At 48.6% G+C, this 22,761-nt stretch overlaps 1 protein-coding gene across 5 annotated transcripts in view; it reads right to left on the reverse strand.

Annotated features, from left to right (window-relative positions):
• Positions 1-22,761, reverse strand: part of RGS9 (regulator of G protein signaling 9) — a 74,548-nt gene that overhangs the window by 25,923 nt on the left and 25,864 nt on the right. For 3 of the 5 annotated variants that reach the window (XR_013982677.1, XM_080994548.1, XM_080994549.1), the window contains exons 9-11: positions 18,897-18,959; positions 4,186-4,215; positions 1,355-1,416 (exon numbers count right to left, since the gene is read on the reverse strand). Coding sequence is in view for 4 of the 5 variants with exons in the window: in XM_080994548.1 (XP_080850674.1) it covers positions 1,355-1,416; positions 4,186-4,215; positions 18,897-18,959 (155 nt within the window). In the remaining variant the exon portion in view is untranslated. Of the gene's footprint in view, positions 1-1,354; positions 1,417-4,185; positions 6,799-18,239; positions 18,263-18,887; positions 18,960-22,761 lie in introns of those variants that run through there. The other 2 variants (XM_080994551.1, XM_080994550.1) reach the window with 2 other exon arrangements.

The raw sequence follows: 22,761 nt of genomic DNA on the forward strand, positions 1-22,761 counted from the left end.
AACCCCACCTATGTAGCGGAAAGCAACTACATGGAGGGAAAGTGGCATAGCCTAGCCTTCCTGTAGATATGGTAGTTTCTCTCTAGAAAGCTATTTTAACATGGGAGATTATTAAAACCTGCAGTCTGAAGTGCCAATGTCCAGAAAGAGCTGCACCAAATGATGTTTCTAGGCAACCAGTTTGCTTAATCATGCAATGAGTTGATGGGAGCTGGGCCTCCGTTAGCAGACACTCAACCTGGCAGGTATCCAACTTTGTGTTATCTTACTTTAAAAACTCAAAAACCTGGCTGCATTCCTGGTGTTTGCATGCTTCGGTGCAAGCATGCACCTGGGCTTTTTTCCAGCCTGGCAGTGCTTTCCAGCTATTGCTTGCTCATGCATGCCAGAAAACAGACGGCCGTTTTGGCTGAGGAGGCCAGGTGCAAAACCGTAAAGCGATCCTGCACTTTCTTCAATAGTTGTGCAGAACAGGGAATTTTAGCAAGTGTAATTTGACGTGCATCTGGTCCCCTTAGCTTTGGCTTCCCTCTAGGCTAATAGAAAGCTCCTGCTTCTAGATGCTTCCGCTGAGAAAGATTCTGTCCCCCTGCCCTTTCCCAGCCTGTGGAGGATGGGGAGCATTCAGTGGCCCAGCCTGACAAAGAGCAGGAGAGTTCAGAGGGGGAGATTCACATGGCGATGTCTCCCAGGGGCAGGCAGTGTATCAGGCGAAGAGAAGAGACTCCCCACTGCCCTATTCCGTTCAGGCCAGGAATTCTTGAACGGAGGTGGATTCGTGTAACTTAGCCTTGAATAGATGAGCCTTCCAACTCGACAATTCTATGGTTCTATGATCTGAGATTAGAAAGAAAGGCTTCCAGGTCAGAAAGGGCAAAGCTCAAAACAGATACCCTTCCTGCCATTTCTTTTCTTTTCTTTTTAAAATAACCACTAGCTAAATCACATTATTGCAAGTATTGAATTAGGGCCTATCCACACTGACCTTTGGGCCCACTCTTTCTAGACAGTGGCCTGTGCTGTGACACTCGTGTGTCAGAGCATTTTTAATTTTTTGCCCTGAGCTTTCCCCACGAAAACCCGCTCTTTAAAGCTGAATCGGAGCAAGCATCAATTCAGGTTTTCTGTGGATTGACATTTGCTCTGATTGAGCTTTAAAGAGTGGGTTTTCAAAGGGAAAGCTCCAGAACAAACAAACAAAAAATGGGGTGGGTGGGTGTGCTTGGACAAAAAGCTTTAAGTCACGGACTGCGCTTGGAAAGAGTGGCGGAAAAGTTAAGTGCGTGTAAGCCCTCAATCACTAATAAATGGAAGGGCATAATATGCTATGCCTTAAAACAAAGTTAGCACTTACCCTCCCAGGGAGACAGAGGACTTTACTGTGGTTTTCATTATGGCCTGCTGGTAGTACATGATCTAAGCAGGAAAACAGTTTTCATTATGTCAGCAGAACCACAGGCGCTTGCGAGAAATCCTCATCCACCAAGAAGCTAGCAAGAGGTTTCCTATACCCTTATAAGAAGGTTACCTAGGTGAGTGTCCAGAAATCAGCTTCCTGCATTGTAAAATTCTCACAATGGAAATACAAGAAGTTGAAGCAGATACCATTTGGAAGGCTCCATTCATGGAGGAGAAGGCTATCAGAAGCTACTAGGGCCTTTTAGATGTGCTTGTGGGAACAGGGCTATTGGATTAGCTTTTGTTTCATTATGCGCCTCCTTCCCATAGCCCAGGAAGCTTCTGCCCAGCTTAGGGAGGGAGGCGCAATGCTCACATGCGCAACGTCAGGACATCAAAACATTGCTCATGTGACATCGCCCTCACAAACTGGCACCTCTGGCCCTAACTGTTCGCCTATGAAAAGTTTCACCACACACCACTGATCATCATCATCAACAACAACATTATCATTTATTAAATTTGCATACCTCCCTTCCTCCGACGATCACAGAGAACACAAAACGCATAATGAAACAAAAGCTAATCCAATAGCCAATACTGATTGATGATGATGGCCACATTCAACCTCCTTTGTCAGAAGAAGAAGAAGAAGAGCTTGGATTTGATATCCCGCTTTATCACTACCCTAAGGAGTCTCAAAGCGGCTCACAATCTCCTTTTCCCTTCCTCCCCCACAACAAACACTCTGTGAGGTGAGTGGGGCTGAGAGACTTCAGAGAAGTGTGACTAACCCAGCAGCTGCATGTGGAGGAGCGGAGACGCGAACCCGGTTCACCAGATTATGAGACTACCGCTCTTAACCACTACACCACACTGGCTCTCAGAGGGAGCATGTCCCCAAATGCCAGTTGCCTGGAATCACAGGTGGGGAGAGTGCAACAAAAACAAAAAACTCTATACTTGCACTATATAAAACCCTACTCAACAGGAAGAAATATGATTTAGAATATGAAAGACAAAAATGGAGTTTAGAGTTAGGGGTACAGATAACAAATGACATATGGGAGTCAAGTATAAAATCAACAGAAATAGCCTCTATGGATCTAAGACTAAGACTTATTCAACAGAAAATAATATTCAGAGTCCACTGGACTCCAGCAAAATTATACCAGAAGAAAATAACAAGTGCAGACAACTGCTGGGAGTAAAAATGCGAACTTAGTACATATGTTGATTAACTGCCCGATGATAAGATCATTTTGGTGTGAGGTGAGGATATTTATAGCAAGAGTAATAAAAATAAATTGTTATTTAGGGGAATTGAATTTAATTCTAAATTATATTACGGAAATGTGGGAGATTTCAAGGGAGAAAAAAAAATGGGTGTACCGTGCTATATTAGAAGCAAAAAAAACTTGTTTTGATGAATTGGAAGAGCCGCAAAAAGATTCTATTGAGCACATGGATTGATAATATGGACAGATTAGCTACATACGAACAAACTGCATGTCGACACAAAATAAGAATGGATAAATATGAAGAAATATGGAACGAATCCGCCTTAAGCGATAAGGCGGATATTGGTGGGAAGTAGGGCGAGGAGAGAGAGGTGGGGAAATATTGTTTAAAAAGGTGTAGTCATAGGTATATCAGTGTATTCAAATCTGAATTGTCAAATTGTGTTATTATTGTTATTATGGTTTTTGTTGTATGTGTCTTTTGTGGTTGATGTTTGTATTGAAAAAATGGTTAAATAGTGTGTGTTTTTTAAAGTCCTACTTGGAGGCTTCCCGTAGGCATCTGGTCGGCCATTTTGAGAGCAAACCGCTGGACTAGATGAGCCCTTGGCCTGGTCCAGATCAGAGCTCTTCTTCCATCCACGCATCCCCTGCTATGCAAAGAGCCCAGTCTGGGCTATTCCTACAGTCACCTCCATCTGCAACAATGTGAGGCGTGGCTAGTCAAGGGGACCAACATGGGATGAAGTCACAAACACACACACTTGTGCATGGGTGGGTGAACTGTGAGGGTTGTACATTAATTGACGTGTAAGTGCAAATGCGCTACATGTGGTCTCAAGTTGGTAATTTGGGCTGAGCATTGGTAGCTGGGGAGTCGGGGAGCGAGGGCAAAGAGCTGTCCCTGCAATTAAACAGCATGTGTGGACTGAGGGGTTACCAAACCTTCACCAACGATTAAATAATTTGGAATTTTATATATTTCACCATGGCAGGGGGAGGATTTTAGATCTTCTGCACCAAGGTATCATGAAATACTGTTGGAGGGGAAAGCTGTTGCCACGCCAAGGACACAAGAGATAGAAAACCCAGATTGCAGCTCCCCAAGAATCCTTATCTGGCTGCCTGTAAAGCAGAAGTACAAATCCCTCCCTCCCGGGATCGTTAAGGACGATATTCCCTTGGAGTTGATTTGCTGGAGGCTGCATGCTGGCCTTGAATGGGACCAAAGCCCAATGGCAGATGGGGACCAGGGGTGAAAAGTGGGTGTGGCCAGCCCTCCTCTCATTCTGCCATCTTGTTTTCTTGTCATCTCTCTTTCTGCCACAGTCTTTTCTCTCCCCCACCCACCACCCCCTGCCACAGCATGCTGTGAGAAGTGGAAAACTCTTGCCAGCATTCATTTTAATGGGTCTACTTTGAGTAAAACTTAGTTGAAGGCTTGTGAATAAGGTTTCAAGGAAAATGCGGTTTTTACCAGGACTGTATTATTACTTGTTATTAACAGCAACAACAATCACTGATTAATATGTGGGAAAGAAATTACCTCTCTCCTGTAAACATCCATGGTTTTTTTCTGTAAAAGAAAGGAACACGGTAGCAAAATAACAACAACAACAACAACAACAAACAACAACAACAACAATAATAATAATTGACTGGGTGTTCAAAAAAGCTGTATCTGAAAAAATAGTGCATTGCTCTCTACCCAACTCACTTTAACAATTAGTGCTAAATTCAGACTAGCATCTACTGAGCCTATTTAACAAAGAGAACATTGATGTGAAGAGTTTTCCACCCGCTGTACGATTTTGTAAAGCCTAACTTTGCAGATAGCGTTGCCTGTTCCCCTCTCAGCCCATATATGTGTGTGCATTTAATTACAGGGTTATTCTAATGGAGCTAATACAGATTCATTTAGGAGACAGGGATTAGATCATTCAGTATTAGTTAAAGGCGACAGGAACTGACATATTGCAAAACATAAACATAGCAATTAAAAGCCTCAGAAACAATATCTGCTGTGCTTATGCTGCTATTTAAATAGCTCAGATGATGTTATGTGTCATCCACCAGCCAGCAAGCAACTGAAAGCTAGAAATTAACTGCAGGCTGTTTGTTCCTGCAGCTCCCTTTGAAGTATCATGCCGTGACTTTGTTTGGAATAAGCAGATGGAAACAGAGGAGAGGCACGCCAAGCGAGGGCTGTCAGGAAAGCCTCCAAGTTTTGTGGAGGCCCTTTTCCTTCTATGACATCCAAGTACGCACTCAGCTCATGCCTTGCAAACCTGCCATGTGTAAGGGGCTAACTAATTATAATATGCAAATGCATGCAATAGGATGTGGGTGCCCGTTCTCTTTCTTTATTTCTTGGAAAGCCATTTGAGGAGGGCGAGGGATTTGTCAGCCAGATTTCTACTCAAAACTCCCCAACTTCTACCCCACCCACCCTGCTGGATTCCAAATGGATATTTGCATTTCATGGAAGATGGTTTTCCCAGAAAACAGCTAGAAGGGAGGGGTTTTAGCACCCGTGCTCCCCACCCCTTCAAGTGGCTTTGCTTTTTAAAGAGCAGGACTGAACTACTGTCATACACACTAGTGTGTAACATGTAGCTAGGCCCTTAATCCAATATGTAAAGGGACAGCGCTTACCAAATAAAAGCATGCAAGAATTAATCGACACAATAGCTGCTTTTAGACAATCACTGAGCATGCATGAAGCTCTGGGCACCTTGCATGTAGAACCTTCCCTGTGATTAATCACAGCCTCCCATGATGTCCAAACCAGGCACTGTAGAGAATGGCTTCCAAGCACATCTGGATTTGAAAGCCAGCTTTAAACCATTACTTAATTTCCTGGCTCAACAAGAAGCCATTAGCTATGGTTTGCTGGTTTAGATCTAGCAGGAAGCTATAGCTAACTTCAGCTTCTTGGTTTGCTTAGCTGATCTCGCAACAGAAAGAGTGGAGCGGAAGCAAAGAAGCTATGTGAAGATGTGCAGAGTTCATGCATATCCTGGCTTATTTAACCATGAGTTGACTGTCCAAACCAGGTCAATATGACATGACACCAGAAGAGCCACATAGTGTCTATATAATACCTGCACATTTTGCCCCTATGTTCAGAGACAGGTGCAATTTTCAACAGGAAAACAGCGTTTTTGGGGAAGGTTAACCTGCTTTTCCCAGCACTGCAGTCCCAAGTGATGCCAGGGCCAATTGTGACTGTTAAAACTTTTAGGAAACGACAGCTTGCAGGTCCTGCCAATGTCTCATCTATCAACACCCTTAGTTTCTTAGGATGAACCAGGGCTTTCTGCCAGCTGCAATGCTACAGCATAGGGAATACCAGTAGATGTTGCTTCATGCTACTGACTTCTGGAACTATGCTGTGAACACTTAAAAAGTCTGACAATCAGGAGACAATAATAAACTGTATCAAAATTTACAACTGTATGAGGACTTCTTCACAAGCTACAATTGCGCATTTGACTTTACATGTGATTTAAGTGCACAATGCAGTGAGGAAATCTATCCCTGTGGTTGTTGATACATGTGCCTAAACTGAATGTCAAGTTCAGCAAATGGCTTGCCTGTCAATGTAGCTTGCCCAAGGCTTCCCCAATGGAGTCCTTGAGGCTGGGCAACTGTGTCAGGGGTGATGGGCAGAACTGCCCCCAAATGAAGCACATTGATTTCCCCCTTAGGAGTGAATGGCAACTATTAACTGATATTCAGGGGGGAAATTTAAAAATGCACCCACAGACTTCACCTGGTGCGTGACTCTAAAATGGAAACCTTTTTGCATGTTTAGGCAGTTCATCATCCCATTAGAAAAGTCCAAAGTTACACTCAAATCCCATCAGAGTTCCCAGGAAACATTAATTGAATTGTGTGGCTAATCCACAGAAAGCAAGGGTTTTGCATTAAAAGATAAAAAAGTTGCTAATTTAAATTAGATCTGTCCCTCATTCCCATTAATCTTCATTTCCAAGGATGACATTTCTTAGGTACACAGTACAGTTGTATAAGGGGAACAGAGGTGAAATAACAGAATGTGACTCATATGGAGGTTATAGAACTTTAGTCTTCTACGGAACAATCAACCCAGGACTTCACAGACAGGAAGGTCATGCACACATCCCAGAAAAATAAACTGGAAAGAAAGAGAAAAGAAAGACAGGGGGAAATGGTTAATTAACTATTTCAGAAAGAAACAAAGCTCTTAATTAAATGGTTATCATATTTGCTATTCCAACATGAATAGTATCATCCATGCTATTTTCCCCCTTCCATTTTAGTCATTGCTTTGTTATTTACTATTCATTCATTCTCTATTTATAATTTCTCTAAATGCAACGAGCTGTTAGTTCAGGGTTGTCACCCCTATATTCTATTGGTCATGGACTCAACTGAACAAATCCTAGAATTCACTGAAAACAGTAACAAAACTCACAATGCATTGAACTGTCTTACAGAAGCTATTTGCTGCATTTCCCCCCATCGATACAGCAGCTCATGAAAGTGTCTCTCCAGATTTAACATAATCTTCTCGTTTGACATTGACATTGATCAACAACAAAGCACAAAGGGCCTGGACAAAGGGACTCCATACAAAGTGTTCCTGTTGCGCTCTATTAGCTAGTTAAAAAATGTAAAAATGCAGTTTACCCAGTATGGACTTCAAAGAGATTTGTGCTAATCACAAAACATAGCACCAGGGAAGAAGTCAGATTCTGGCATGTTATTATTTGGGCTGTTTGCTCCAAAATAAACCCTGAGTAATAAGCCAAGAACAAACCCTGGATACCACTTGTAGTTTGTTTAGAACTGTTTTTCTCAAACTTAGGTCTCCAGCAGTTGCTGGACTACAACTCCCATCATCCCTAGCTAGCAGGACCAGTGGACAGGGATGATGGGAGTTTCGTCCAATGACAGCTAGGAACCTAAGTTTAAGAAACACTGGTTTTAAAGAGAAACAAACCATGAGCCTGGTTTCAGATTTCATGACAAACCAGACTCTTGCTTGTTTCCTGGCAGTGTGGCAGCAGCAGGAGTGGGACAGGGGGCAGGGGCAGAACTAGAACTTTTCAGCACACTGCTCAATCACATTAAACCATAGTTTGTTTCAAAGTATGGTTTGCCGTGAAGTGTGAAGCAGGCTATAGAATACTCCAAGCACAAAATATAGCTGCACATAAAACACAAAAAACACAAAATACATAAATCTATAAAAACAACCTCCATGTTTCAAATTTAGACCATAAATTCATCATATGGAAAGGGGTGGTCCTTTGGTGAACCAGTCACAAAAGAATTCTCCTTTGCAGGGAGATAGATGTAGCCCAACGATACTTATATGATTCCACTCCTGCCATCACTCCCCACTCTACTGGGCTCATAAAATTCCCACTGCTTTTTGTGTTAAACAAACAAACAAACAAACAAACAAACAAACAAACAAACCTCTATCGCCTTCAATCAGGCTTTCACTTCTCTATTTGATACCAGTTGCCATGAGAGTTCATATTATATCTGTATTTTCACAGGATGCTTATTTAAGGGAAACAAGGCCAAACAGCATCAACCTGTTTCACGTTTCCCAACTATCTTTCCCTGTGCACAATTGCAGTGGGCCTTTCCGGATGTGTGTTCCTAGCCCAAACTGTTGTGTGCGTTCTCCAGATGCCGCCACCCTGAAAGTCTGGATGTGTTATAGAAGAATCCAGGAATCATTCTTCCTACATGCCCAGCACTGTGGTCCTGCGGATATTGTTAGACTCCACTTCCCATCATCCCTTATCATTGGCTTTATCATTGGCTATGGCTGATGGGAGCTGAAGACCAATTAATATCTAAAGTATCATCTGAAGAAGTGTGCTTGCACACGAAAGCTCATACCAAGAACTAACTTAGTTGGTCTTAAAGGTGCTACTGGAAGGATTTTTTTTATTTTGACTATGGCAGACCAACACGGCTACCTATCTGTAACTAATATCTAAAGGTAAAGGGACCGCTGACCATTAGGTCCAGTCTTGACCAACTCTGGGATTGGGGCGCTCATTTCGCTATATTGGCCAAGGGAGCCGGCGTACAGCTTCCGGGTCATGTGACCAGCATGACTACGCCGCTTCTGGCGAACCAGAGCAGTGCACGGAAATGCTGTTTACCTTCCTGCTGGAGCAGTACCTATTTATCTACTTGCACTTTGACGTGCTTTTGAACTGCTAGGTTAGCAGGAGCAGGGACCGAGCAACGGGAGCTCACCCCGTCGCAGGGATTCGAACCGCCGACCTTCTGATCGGCAAGTCCTAGGCTCTGTGGTTTAACCCACAGCGCCACCCACGTCCCATGAATTAATATCTACAGGAATTAATATCTACACGTCCCATGAATTAATATACACGTCCCATGAATTAATATCTACAGGGCCACAAATTCCTCACTCCTGTGCTTGTCTGTCAATTACTAAGGGGCTGCATTTCACCGGCATTTAGGTGTGTCTGTCTGCTATTGCTGTGGAGGACGGGGACTCTATTTTGTCCTAGGTACTCTCATCCGCTCTGCTCACCAGGAAGGGGAGGAACCAGCTCGTCTTCCCCGCACAGCTCCTGCCTCTCAGATTTTCTGCGTCTAAGTCTGTCTCTTTACAACCTGCTGCTCCCACAGCTTCCGCTCATTGTGAAGAAGCATTGATGAGTTCACTATGACATGCCTCTCCCGTCCAGTACCCCAATTCAATCTGCATCTCTCCCCAACAGAAGAGGCGCTTCTGAGTCTCAAGAGAAATGGAGCATTCAACTACATCGCAGGGAGGGAAGAGATTTTAAAAAGACAGAAGCCTTATTAGTCAGGATTGGGGAAAAGATGGAAAGCAGCCAGTTCTGAAAGTGTTGAGGCTTGCATGTGTAAACAGGTCCGGGGAGAGTAGGATTCTGTAGCATTAAAAAAACACACCAAAATCTTCCCTCTCTGTAGGACTCTGTAAATACAAGCATGATATGACATAGTTTGGCATGATAACCTCCTCCTGAAGTCTATATTTGGTCCCCTACCGGCTGACATAGACTCCTGTTCTCCTTTCAAAAAAGACATGCCAGCCACCTCCTCTTAACGGTAAGAGGTAAATCCTCAGCCTCAGCATTTAGCTCTCCTCTTCAGTCTCCATGGCAACCAAGCCCACTTGGCCACCGCAATTATTTGCAGCTGAGAGTCCTCACGCAAATGGAAAGTTTGATTAGTACTGTGCAGGGTTTGATGAAAACAATTGCTATAAAGAGGGTTCGGACAAGCAGCATACAAGCCTCACCTTCAGCTGCAGGCCCATAAATAACAGATCACTTCAACTGCCTGGTTTGCGGTCTCCCCTATTCCCTTCATTCTCCGCGAGAAGCTAAGTTAACATGACTACAGAATGTAATCTCAGCCAGGGGCAGAGGAAGGGGGTGCGGTGGAGGTGGTCCGCCCCGGGGGGGTGGCAAAATGCCGGGCGGCACTCGCTGCAAGGCCTGCAGTGCGCCTGAGCCACGCATCTCTCCTGGGAGTAATGCGGTGGCTTGGGTGCCCACAGGCTCCACGCTGCCCCAAATGGTCTGCCCACTAAGTGAGAGGAGGCAGGCAGACTCCTTGGAGGCCCCACAGAGCGTCCTGTCCCAGCTGGCCCCGCCCCGCTCCCGTGAGCGGCTGGCCCTGCCGTGAGCACAGGGCATGCGCACCATCCCAGGTGCCCGATCGGCTTGCTCCACTGCTGCTCTCAGCCTGCCCTACACAAAATTAAGCTACAGTATCCTATTCATGAAGGGACATGGGTGGCGCTGTGGGTTAAACCACAGAGCCTAGGGCTTGCCGATCAGAAGGTCGGCGGTTCGAATCCCTGCAACAGGGTGAGCTCCCGTTGCTCAGTCCCTGCTCCTGCCAGCCTAGCAGTTCGAAAGCATGTCAAAGTGCAAGTAGATAAATAGGTACCGCTCCGGCGGGAAGGTAAACGGTGTTTCCGTGCGCTGCTCTGGTTCGCCAGAAGCGGCTTAGTCATGCTGGCCACATGACCCGGAAGCTGTACACCGGCTCCCTCGGCCAATAAAGCGAGATGAGCGCCGCAACCCCAGAGTTGGTCACGGCTGGACCTAATGGTCAGGGATCCCTTTACCTTTATCCTATTCATGCTAAGGCCTTGACTGAATTTAAATCTGACGCAGGGAAGCTAGGTTTGGGCTGCACCACTTCGGGTCACAACTAATAAAACTTCTGTCTCTTTAAACTATTGCTGCCAGAGCTTTTCTTCCCTCTGCATTATTGCATGGCTGAATATCCCCCACGAATAACCCCACTCCAACGCAGAACCCTAATATGGGAAGGTAGGCTAGGACCCCTTTTCCATGAGGTGCCCATGATGTTTTTAAATCGAAATCCTTCCACGTAAAAACTAATTAAATTCCAGCTGCAGTCCGAAGGTCAACTAAGATGGCAGAGATCCATAATCACATCCCATACCTCTTCATACAGTGGTACCTTAATTCGTTCTGGAGGTGCGTTCTTAACCTGAAGCTGTTCTTAACCTGAGGTACCACTTTAGCTAATGGGGTCTACCGCTGTTGCTGCCGCCGCCACGCAATTTCTGTTCTCATCCTGAGGTAAAGTTCTTAACCCAAGGTACTACTTCTGGGTTAGCGGAGTCTGTAACCCGAAGTGTTTGTAATCCGACGTGTTTGTAACCCAAGGTACCATTGTATTTTGGCTGTGGGAGGGATGCAGTTCAGTTCAGGACCAGGGCACTGGTGGAAGGGAGGGGTTTAACTTTTCCCCTACACCTGCTTTGCTTGCTGAAATTTGACTCCCCTATCTGTTCCAAGCTGCTATTCGACCTCAGGGGAAATTCCCAGGTGTCAGGGCTGCCTCAAGTCTCAGCTCACAAAAGACCAACGCCTATCTTTTCTTATATACAAAAGTCTTTATTGCAGTTCATTGTTTGCTTCAGATCCGAGGCGCGCAGCCCTACGTCTGCTAGGCTTAGACCGCTGAAGTCCCCTCTGAATCCGTCCCTCCTCTGCACCAGTTTAAGAGGCTTGCGCTGCTCCACCTCTTTCTCTCTTTCCTTTTCCGCAGGGTCTTTCTGCCCGCTGGGGTTTCGCCCCTCCTGGATTCCTCCGACGCGGAATCAGACTGCTCTTGCCCCCTCCTGCGGGCTTTGGGACCTGGCCCCTCCTCCGGGCTCCCTGTACTTCCGCGCGCCTCTACATTTGAACTTGGCGCGCGCCCCCAACCTCTAACTTTCCTTTTGACAGCTACGCTACTCCCTTCACTACTCCCCTCCCCTTCCGGGAGGGTGGCTTGCTCCGACCTCCCTCCTTTCTCTACTGCCGGAGCAGCCTCCCCTGATACACTGGAACCTCCACCCCCTTCGCTGCACTCTGGCGGGGAGGCTGGTCCTGACGCCCAGCTGCCACTTTGGGATCCCCCGCTGGCCCCCTGCTCCTGACACGTCCCCCCTGGGGCTCCCCTGGCCTTGACCACCGGCGCCCCCTTCTGGGAATCCTCTGATTCGCTGGAAAGACTCATGGAATCTCTAGAGTCATTGTCATCCTCTTCCTCGCTGTCCTGGGATTCATCCCCATCGCTCTCCATCTCCTGCCTACCCTGTGCCTCTGTCCCTGAACCCCTGACATCCATCCCCCCCTCGAAGCCCCCCCTTCCCCCCTCCCGCTGCTCGGGCGCAGGTTCCGGGAGCTCCGTTGTAGTGGGGGTAGATGCTGGATACAGTTCATCGACGTCGATCTCCTCTGCTTCCAGTTCAGTGTATGCGTGCTCGAAACCAGGGTCCTCCCCCAACACATCCAAACCCTTCCCTCCCCCTGTTACTTCAGGCGATGCTGCTTGCCAAGGCCCCCTTCGCCACCCCACTTCTGGTTGATCGTCCCACCAATAAGAGCGGTCCGTGTCCACCCCCGAGCACGATCCCCTTGGAGGGCTCGATTCCGGCGTGGTCTCCTCTGCGGAGGAGAACCCCCGGAAGGTGCTGCCTGAAAGTGTGGGCGTAAAAAGCCAGTCGTCAAAATACTCCTCTGGCATGGGCCTGTGTGGGAAGAGTGCATGGAACTCGTCTTTAAGAAGAGGTTCCTCCAGAGCATAATCTGGCACCCAACTGTTGGCGCTGGCCGGGGTACCTTCCCTGGCGAGGAGGTATTCCACTCCCTCCTCCCCCCATCTCGAGTCCAGAATTTCCGTGACCTCGTTGAGTGTCGGGGTCCTCGGTGACTTTTCCCCCCCCTGGTGACTCTCTACGTGGGTCTGGTGCCGTCCCCGGCTCCTGAAATCTGTGTGGGGCCTTGTAGGGTGTAAGCACCGACCTATGAAAGACCGGGTGCATTCGGGAACCTTCTGGGAGGGTCAACCGAAAAGCTACGGGATTGATCCTGCCCTCAACTTGGTATGGCCCTAGCTGTCTGTGTCCTAGCTTCTTCTTAGCTAACGACTTGGCCGGCACCGCCTGGGCTGCTAACCATACCCAGTCCCCCACCTGGATGTCTTCTCCTGCCCTCCTGTGCCTGTCTGCCTGCACTTTGTAGGCGTGTTTAGCTAGTTCCAAGTGCCGTCGTAGCTCCTCGTGGACCTCCTGCAATTCTGCTGCTAAATGCTCAGCTCCCTGCGACTCCCCCTGCGTCGTTGTCTCCAACGCCGGGAAGGTTCTGGGATGTCGCCCATTGTTGGCGAAGAACGGTGTCACCCCCGTTGACGCGTGCTTCGTGTTGTTGTAGGCAAACTCGGCCATCGGTAAGTAGTCCACCCAAGTTGCAGGCTTTTGATTGGCGTAACATCGCAGGTACTGCTGCATGATGGCGTTGACCCTCTCCGCTTGGCCGTTGGTTTGCGGGTGTCTCGCCGACGCTAAGTTGATCTTGACATTCAGGATGCCCAGGAGCTTCTGCCAGAAACTGGAAATGAATTGGCGACCCCGGTCGGACAGGATGGACCGCGGTAAGCCGTGCACCCGGAACACGTGGTCTATGAACAGCTTGGCGGTCTGTTCCGCTGTTGCCACCTTCGCGCAAGGAATGAAGTGCGCCATCTTGGTGAACAGATCTACAACCACAAGCACCGCCGTCTTGCCCCGCGAACTGGGCAGATCAGTAACAAAGTCCAGCGCCACCCTTTCCCACGGCTGTAGTGGCGTCTCCAGCGGTTCCAGCAATCCCGCTGGCTTCTTGTGCACTGGCTTGGACCTCTGACAAGTGTCACACCTGGCGACGTAATCCGCGACCTCTCCCCGCATCTGGGGCCACCAAAAGTCTCTGGCTACTAAGTCCGCCGTCTTTTCTTTGCCGAAGTGACCCGCGCTGGGTGCGTCGTGTAACTGCTGTAAAACCTTCGCGCGGAGATTGTCTCCCGGCACGTAGAGAGCACCTTTGCGGGTCAGCAGGCCGTCGCGTATCTGGAATTCGCCGTCCTTTGCTGTCCCTCTTCGCACCTCCTCCATCTTGGATTGTGCGAACGGATCCGTCTGTAGCGCGCGTCGTACCGCGTCCAGGTCCACGGCGGCGGAAGCGCACGCCCACGCTTGCGGTGCGAAAATGTGCCTGGCTGCCACTGGTGCCGCTTCCTCGAGATACTGCGGTTTCCTGGAGAGCGCATCCGCTATGACGTTGTTGTCTCCCGGGATATACTCTATCCGGAAATCGAAATCCGCAAAGAACTCTGCCCATCTCATGTGCCTCTGGCTCTGGAGCTTCGCCGTGCGCCAATACTCTAGGTTCTTGTGGTCCGTGCGGACCTGCACGGTGTGCTTGGCTCCGATGAGGAAGTGCCGCCACGCCTTGAAAGCCGCGTGGATGGCCAACAACTCCCTGTCCCAGATGGTGTAGTTCTGTTCCGACTTGCTGAGCTTCCGGGAATAGAAAGCGCAGGGCCTCCAGTTCCCTTGCGGATCTTCCTGCAAGAGGACGGCCCCCACTGCTCTGTCAGATGCGTCAGTCTCAACCCGCATGGGCCTGCCGGGATTCACGTGTAGCAGCTGGTCTTCGGACGCGAAGAGACTCTTAAGTCTCCTGAAGGACTGCTCCGCCTGGTCCGTCCAGGTGAACTTTTTCTTCTTGGAACTGAGGGTGTCCGTGATAGCTGCCGTCTCTTTCGCGAAACCCCTGATGAACTTGCGGTAAAAGTTGGCGAAACCGATGAACCTCTGGACCTCCTTCCGATTGCGCGGGCTATTCCAGTCCAACACCGTGCGGACTTTGGCGCTGTCCATGGCTAGTCCCTTGTCGGACAGCCGGTAGCCCAGGAAATCCACCTCCGTCACGTCGAACTGGCACTTCTCCAGTTTGGCGTAGAGTCTGTGCTCCCGTAGCCTCTGCAGGACCTCCTTTACGTCTCTCTCGTGAGTCTCCTGCGATTCTGAGAAGATCAGAATGTCGTCGAGGAAGCATACGCACTTCTTGTAGAGGAGTCCTGCTAGCACGTGGTGCATGAATGCTTGGAAACAGTGGGAGCCATTTTGGAGACCAAACGGCATAACTCTGTATTCATAGGTGCCCAGCGGCGTGAACATGGCCGTCTTCCACTCGTCACCTTCCCTCATGCGTATTAGATTGTATGCTCCGCGTAGATCCAACTTGGTAAAGATCCTCCCCTTCCTCACCGTCGCGAGCAGGTCGTCAATCTTGGGCATGGGGAAGGCCTTGGGCTTTGTCATCGAGTTGATGGCCCTATAGTCCACAATGAGCCTTTTTGGGGGCGTGTCCTTCTTCTTCACGAAAAACACAGGACTGCCCCCCACGGCCTTGGATTCTCGGATGAATCCCCGCTTCAAATTGTGAGCTATGAACTCCCGGAGTTCCTGCATCTCATCTTCAGACATGGAATACAGCTTCGCAGTCAGCAGCGTCGCCCCTGGTAAGAGGTCAATTGCACAGTCGTAGGGCCGGTGGGGTGGTAATTGGTCAGCTTCCTTTTCGCAGAAGACCTCCAAAAACCCCTTGTACTTGTGGGGCACTGCCTGCACCATGCCTAGATGCAACTGTTGCCCTTCCTCCTGGCCCTCCTCCTCCTGGCCGGTCTGGATGCAATGTTGTGCGCAGTAGGACGAGCCAAAGGTGAGCTGCCGCTGGTACCACGCTAAGGATAGGCTGTGTCTATCCAGCCAACTCATGCCTAGCACTATAGGCGTGTCTGACAGTTGGGTGACATTGAAACTGATGACCTCGCGATGATTCCCAATTTTCAGCAGCATGGGTGGCGTCTGTTGTACCACTTGCCCACCCAGCAACTTTCTGCCATCTACCGTGACGACGTTCAGAGGCAGTGTGGCTGGTAGTAGCGCTATGCGATGCTGCTTGATGAACTGCATCCCCACGAAGTCTGCGTTGCTCCCTGAGTCAATCGTAATGGGGACTTCCAGGGTGAGTCCATTAGGTAGCTGGAGAGTAGCAGTGAGCTGCACCACTGGCTTGGGTGGTAAGGGGTCTGTAGGCTGCAAAAGCGCTGGGGACTGCTTCACTGACTTGCCTGGCGGAGCCCCAGCATCTCTGCTTCCAGCCAGGCATTCTCGTTTCCCTGAAACTGTTCTCCTTGGAACGCTTCCCCTGTTACTGTTGCTAAGGCTGCAGTGTGCTTCTGAAGCCTCTGGGGACACTCTTTAGCCATGTGCTGTGCACTGTCACAGATGTAACACTTCCTGGTCCCTCTAGGAGGCTTCAGCTTGACTGCTCCGGACGCTGAGGCTCCGGCAGCTGGCTGAGCCTTTGCACGACCCAGCTCCATTGGTTCCTCCCCTCCCTTCAGCATAGGCGAGGGATTTGTACGTCCCAGGTCCCTGTGAAGAAGAAAAGGAGGCGCTCTAGCTGGTGGGCGGACGTGACGCCCCTCCTCACTGTGCCAAGGGCGTTCTTCGTGGCGCACCCCTATCGTGAGTGCCCTCTGCACGACGTCTGCTAGGGTTTGAGGTCTGTCTCCCCTAGCCAGCTCATCTTTTACTGAGCCATGAAGCCCCTCCCAGAACAAGTCTCTCACTGCCAGGGAGTCCTTTTCCCAGCCCAGCACATTCAGCAATGCAAAAAAGCGAGAATGGTACTGACGCACTGTAGCCTTGCCCTGCCGCAATCCATGCATCTCCTGGCGCGCCACATCAACGTCAACGGTAGATTGGAAGCAAGCGTCCATGGCTTTGACAAATTCGTCAGAGTCCCTGTGGGCAAGACCATCTTCGCGCCACAAATTGCGTAACCAGGTTCTAGCTTCCCCATGCAAATGGGACACAATAAAGCCTACTTTCTCCTCCTCATCTTTGAAGTCTTTTCGAAGCAAATGCAGCGCGTATAGGACGTCTGCTCTGAAATTGGGATAATGCTTCAGGTTCCCATCGAAGTGGGCTACTAAATTGCCCCCCCTCCGTCCGAGACCGATTCCCTCTGATCTGGACCCCGGGAACCCCTGTTTGCACGCCTGATCCCACCTGGCTTGCAGATCCTGGCATCGCGCTTCTGCTTCGGCAACTGTCTTCTGAGAGACCTGTACTGCAACGGAGAGTTCAGCGACTGCGTTTTGCAGGGTCGTTATCTGCTCCTCCGTAGTCATGTCTGCCAAACTTCGTGAGCTTTGCAAAAAAAATTTTTTGCAGTTTTGGAGAGGGGACTTACTGTCAGGGCTGCCTCAAGTCTCAGCTCACAAAAGACCAACGCCTATCTTTTCTTATATACAAAAGTCTTTATTGCAGTTCATTGTTTGCTTCAGATCCGAGGCGCGCAGCCCTACGTCTGCTAGGCTTAGACCGCTGAAGTCCCCTCTGAATCCGTCCCTCCTCTGCACCAGTTTAAGAGGCTTGCGCTGCTCCACCTCTTTCTCTCTTTCCTTTTCCGCAGGGTCTTTCTGCCCGCTGGGGTTTCACCCCTCCTGGATTCCTCCGACGCGGAATCAGACTGCTCTTGCCCCCTCCTGCGGGCTTTGGGACCTGGCCCCTCCTCCGGGCTCCCTGTACTTCCGCGCGCCTCTACATTTGAACTTGGCGCGCGCCCCCAACCTCTAACTTTCCTTTTGACAGCTACGCTACTCCCTTCACTACTCCCCTCCCCTTCCGGGAGGGTGGCTTGCTCCGACCTCCCTCCTTTCTCTACTGCCGGAGCAGCCTCCCCTGATACACTGGAACCTCCACCCCCTTCGCTGCACTCTGGCGGGGAGGCTGGTCCTGACGCCCAGCTGCCACTTTGGGATCCCCCGCTGGCCCCCTGCTCCTGACACGTCCCCCCTGGGGCTCCCCTGGCCTTGACCACCGGCGCCCCCTTCTGGGAATCCTCTGATTCGCTGGAAAGACTCATGGAATCTCTAGAGTCATTGTCATCCTCTTCCTCGCTGTCCTGGGATTCATCCCCATCGCTCTCCATCTCCTGCCTACCCTGTGCCTCTGTCCCTGAACCCCTGACACCAGGCATATGAATTTTCCCTAAGGCAGCAACCAGGAGCTCCAGTCGTAGCCTATTTCACCTGGAAAATGGCACAAGGAAGCAAATAGATAAGCCCTCTCTCCCTGCAACACTATAGTCCCAATCTGGACCCAGTTCCTCTCCCCTGCAACTCATATTTGCCCAAATCAAAAGCGATAGGGGTTGCACTCACAGATCTCCTTCGCCTTGTTTAATATCCCCCTGAAATAAAAACAGCTAGGATATAGGTTGACTGCCTTAGTAAGAACTAGGTCAAACAAACCCTGAGCAAGACATTATATTTGTATTAAGTTGTTATTCCTATTCAAAAGAAGAAAACACCCAGTGGCAGAAATGGTTAGCACTCTCATACTTTTTGTTGGTACTCAAAACTGAGTGATCAGTGTGGATCAAACATTTTCTGGAACTCCATAATGATTGTATACTGCATCATGTTGTTGTTTAGTCGTTTAGTCATGCCCGACTCTTTGTGACCCCATGGACCAGAGCACGCCAGGCACTCCTGTCTTCCACTGCCTCACACAGTTTGGTCAACCTCATGTTCATAGCTTCGAGAACACTGTCCAACCATCTCGTCCTCTGTCATCCCCTTCTCCTTGTGCCCTCAATCTTTCCCAACATCAGGGTCTTTTCCAGCGAGTCTTCTCTTCTCAATACTGCATCATACCCCCTCCATATCTGCCCATTTTCACCCCCAGCTGTCGGACATTCAATCCCAATCTTGACTTCGTTGGGTCTTATGTCCTTACAATGCAGATACAGAAAGCTTTGTCACCATTCAAAAATACAATCAGAGTGCTACTAAGGAATGCAAACTTACCTAGTTTACCGTATTTTCACAAGGATCAGTTACTCGGTCTAAGCCATAGTCAAGTGTGTCCTGCATCCCTGGCTATTACAGTCAAAAAACAACAAAACATACAATTACATATTTGTGTTGTTTTTAAAAAAATATTGTTTATAATATCAAGTATGATTGCATCAATTATTTAGCTGCCAGTGGTAAGACAAATAAATTTTGGAATAATTTTTGACCTCCACATATATATATATATATATATATATATTCCAAAATTTTTATATATATCTTCTGTTTTACAATTTAGAATACTCATTTAAACATCCTTAAAATATGAGTGACTTCCCTTCTTCTCTTTCCATAGTTCATTTTGCATATCATAAATCCCTGCATATTTTACATAAACTAAACCATTCATTATTCCATTATTGCATCCATCAAAACTTATTTACACTGTTGAATTTATGTTAATGTTGCCAATGTTTTCAAGTGTACACAATTTCCCCCTGTAATCATTTTCCAATCTTCTCTAAACGTATGTTCTTCTTGTTCTCTTATTCTATATGTTAAGTCTGCAAGCTGTGCATATTCCGTCAGCTTAAGTTGCCATTAGTTGGGACCTCACACGTTTTCCATTTTGGGGCTAACAAAACATGGGCCACAGTAGTGGCATACATAAATAACATTTTTTGACACCTGGGAATTTCCATCAAAACTATCCCCAACAAAAAGGTCTCCAATTTTTTTTACTTTCCCAAAACTTCTCCAACTCCACCAGCTTGTCCACCAGAGAAGCCTAAATTACAAAAGACCTTTATTCTAGTTGTGTTTGCTGCAGAAATATTAATTAATATGCCACAGCTAGCGTTGTGTGTTCTCTACAATTCTGCCCGAGTAATCCCTGGGCTATTCCTAGGGTTAAGAGAAGCAGACAAAATTCAATATTCTGCAACTGCTAATTCAATACATAAAAATAAGCAGCTATGGGGAAACAGATGCAAATTTGTTCCATTTTGCAAATTTCCACAGAGCACAGTATTCTTGGTGGAAAACGCTGTTTCGTTTCCAGTGCAGAGCAACCTTTGCCAGCCTTTTGCCAGATGTTTTTGGACTTCAACTCCCATCAGCCCTCATCAGCACAGTCATGCTAGTTGGTGCTAATGGGAGTTTTAGTCCTAAACATTCTGAGGGCACCAGAATGGTGAAGGCTGGCACAGACTATGCACAGCCGTGGCTGAGTTCAGCATTAGCACCCAGCCCCACTGGGCAGGTGTCAGAGCCCTGGCATCCTGGCAGTGTCCACTGGCATTGACACACTTGCTATGGGCCCAGTATCCCAGGTGGCCGAGTCTTCAAGTCTTATGATGTTCTTGCAGGACCAGGCATCGGACTTCCCATAACCCAACCCGTATAATGAGAGACCAAAGAGACTGGTGAGAAAACCCAGCGCAGGAAGAAACCAGCTGAACCCAGGGTGCTGGCTGCTTAAATGAGCGAGGGGCAGATCCAAGGGAAGCATGAAGCTCCACCACTGGGTGCAGGCATAGGATCCGGTTCCTGATAGGCTTACGCCCCCTCCGCCCATCAGGAAGAGCCCAGCCAGGTTGAATTCCTCCATAGGGGCCCCAGTGAAGCCTCCTCCATCCCGCAATGAGTTTGGATTTGGATTTGATATCCCGCTTTATCACTACCTGAAGGAGTCTCAAAGCAGCTAACATTCTCCTTTTCCTTCCTCCCCCACAACAAACACTCTGTGAGGTGAGTGGGGCTGAGAGACTTCAGAGAAGTGTGACTGGCCCAAGGTCACCAGCAGCTGCATGTGGAGGAGCGGGGAATCAAACCCGGTTCACCAGATTATGAGTCCACCGCTCTTAACCACTACACCACACTGGCTCCTACAATGCCGCCGCACGCGAAAGGGTGAGCGGGCTTATCCTAGCAATGGCCATGGTAATGAACAGTTGAGAATAGCACCACTGGGCAAATTTTCCTTTTCATCAGGTCTCTTAAAAGCACGCGAGTCTCGTCTTTCATCGCACCTGACAAACTGAACGATAACAGCACCTTCTGTATGTTTTTAAGTGTGTTTTTAGCAAAAAATAAAATAAAATTATTGGCATGGGAACTTGGGACAATGCAGAGAAAACCCTGCCCAGTGAGGGAAGGGGGTGCCTCGACATGGCAAATAGACTGGTACCGCTGTCGCATCTGCTTGGAGCACAGCTTTGCTTTTGATCAGCTATCTGACGTCTGCTGAAGTTTGGCCATCAATAATTAAACTCCAGCCAGCGCTATCTTAAAAGGGCGAAAAGAGGGGAAACAGCTCAAGAAAGAGAAAGATCCAAATTCAGCTCTGGTGTGATCAAAGGGGATTCTGCAGGGTAGATGAACCAGGACCAAAGGGGCTGCTGTGGCACAGGGGCCTTTTCTACAGATGGTATTTCCCCGCCCCCCGCAAGCTAAGCTCCAATTACAGCCTGACATTTGCCGGAGGCTTATACCTTCTCTGTCTGTTAACCGCTGGGCTCTCAGTTGGCCGCTTACACCGTGTGCACAATTAAAAGTGGATCTTTGATTATGACTTGGGATTAGCGAATGTAGCTCTTTGGCATGTGTCAGAGCCATGCGGCATGCTGTGATCAGTGCGGCACTGCTCAGGAAGACACCCCACCGGCATCTGCCAGAAGTGCCTCCAAAATAACAGAAACTTGGTGCTGTGCTCCACAGCTTGGAGTCTTTCCCCAGCATGGAAGATTCGCCCAAAAGCGCTCGTGGGCGTGGAAAGATCAACGCGGATAGATCAGGCCATGAGAGGAGGCAGTGGTGCCGTGCATTTGTGTACAGTGGTACCTCGGGTTAAGTACTTAATTCGTTCTGGAGGTCCGTATTTAACCTGAAACTGTTCTTAACCTGAAGCACCACTTTAGCTAATGGGGCCTCCTGCTGCCACCGCGCCGCTGGAGCACGATTTCTGTTCCCATTCTGAAGCAAAGTTCTCAACCTGAAGCACTATACCTGGGTTAGCGGAGTCTCTAACCTGAAGTGTATGTAACCTGAAGCGTATGTAACCTGAGGTACCACTGTATCAGGCTTGCCTCCATTCTTCCTGCTGTGTTTGGCGGGTGGGAGTGCGATCGCAACCCCTTTGCAATTACTGAGGTCAAGCTGCAGGAGCTGACTTCAAGGAACTAAATGCACCCGACACAGATGTATGCAGCATGCACAGTTCTCAGAAGACAGGGGCTTAAACCCCAGCTGCTTCCTGTGCAAGCTTGTGCCTCACTTCCCCCACCTGCAGGAAGCAGGATATCTGGGCGTCCTTATCTCTCTGCCAGAAGAGCCATTCCTCCCTTCTCCCTTGCAGTGATTCCAAACTACCTATTGCAAGAGTTAAAACTGTGAGATGAGATTCTGTAGAAAAAAGATAATGCCAAAGTGGACAAACCAGTCTCTTTGTTAAGCTGACGGCTCTTGTCAAGTTTGTCTCCTTGCATGTCTAAAGAGTACAGGCAACTGGTTGCCAAAGAAGCTACTAGCTACAGAGGCTTCTGTAAGGTGAGCTAAAATTGGGTCCCAGCAGGAGGAAAGTGTTGAAGAATAGTCAGTCTCATCTTGAACTTGACTTGACGTGACACCTCTACTGAATCCAAAGCCACGGTTTTGGGGACGGAACCACCAAAAACTTAATAACAGCTCAAGATTTGTACAGTGGTACCTCTGGATACGAACGGGATCCATTCTGGTTCCCCGTTCGCATCCTGAAGCGAATGTAACCTGCGTCTGCGTATGCGCGGGTTGCAATTCATCTCTTCCACGCATGCGCGTGACATCATTTTAACCGTCTGCGCATGCGCGAGCTGAGAAACCCAGAAGTAACGCGTTCTGTTACTTCTGG

The sequence above is a fragment of the Podarcis pityusensis genome (assembly GCF_964106645.2).
Source record: "Podarcis pityusensis genome assembly, chromosome: 2".
Classification (NCBI taxonomy): Eukaryota; Metazoa; Chordata; class Lepidosauria; order Squamata; family Lacertidae; genus Podarcis; species Podarcis pityusensis.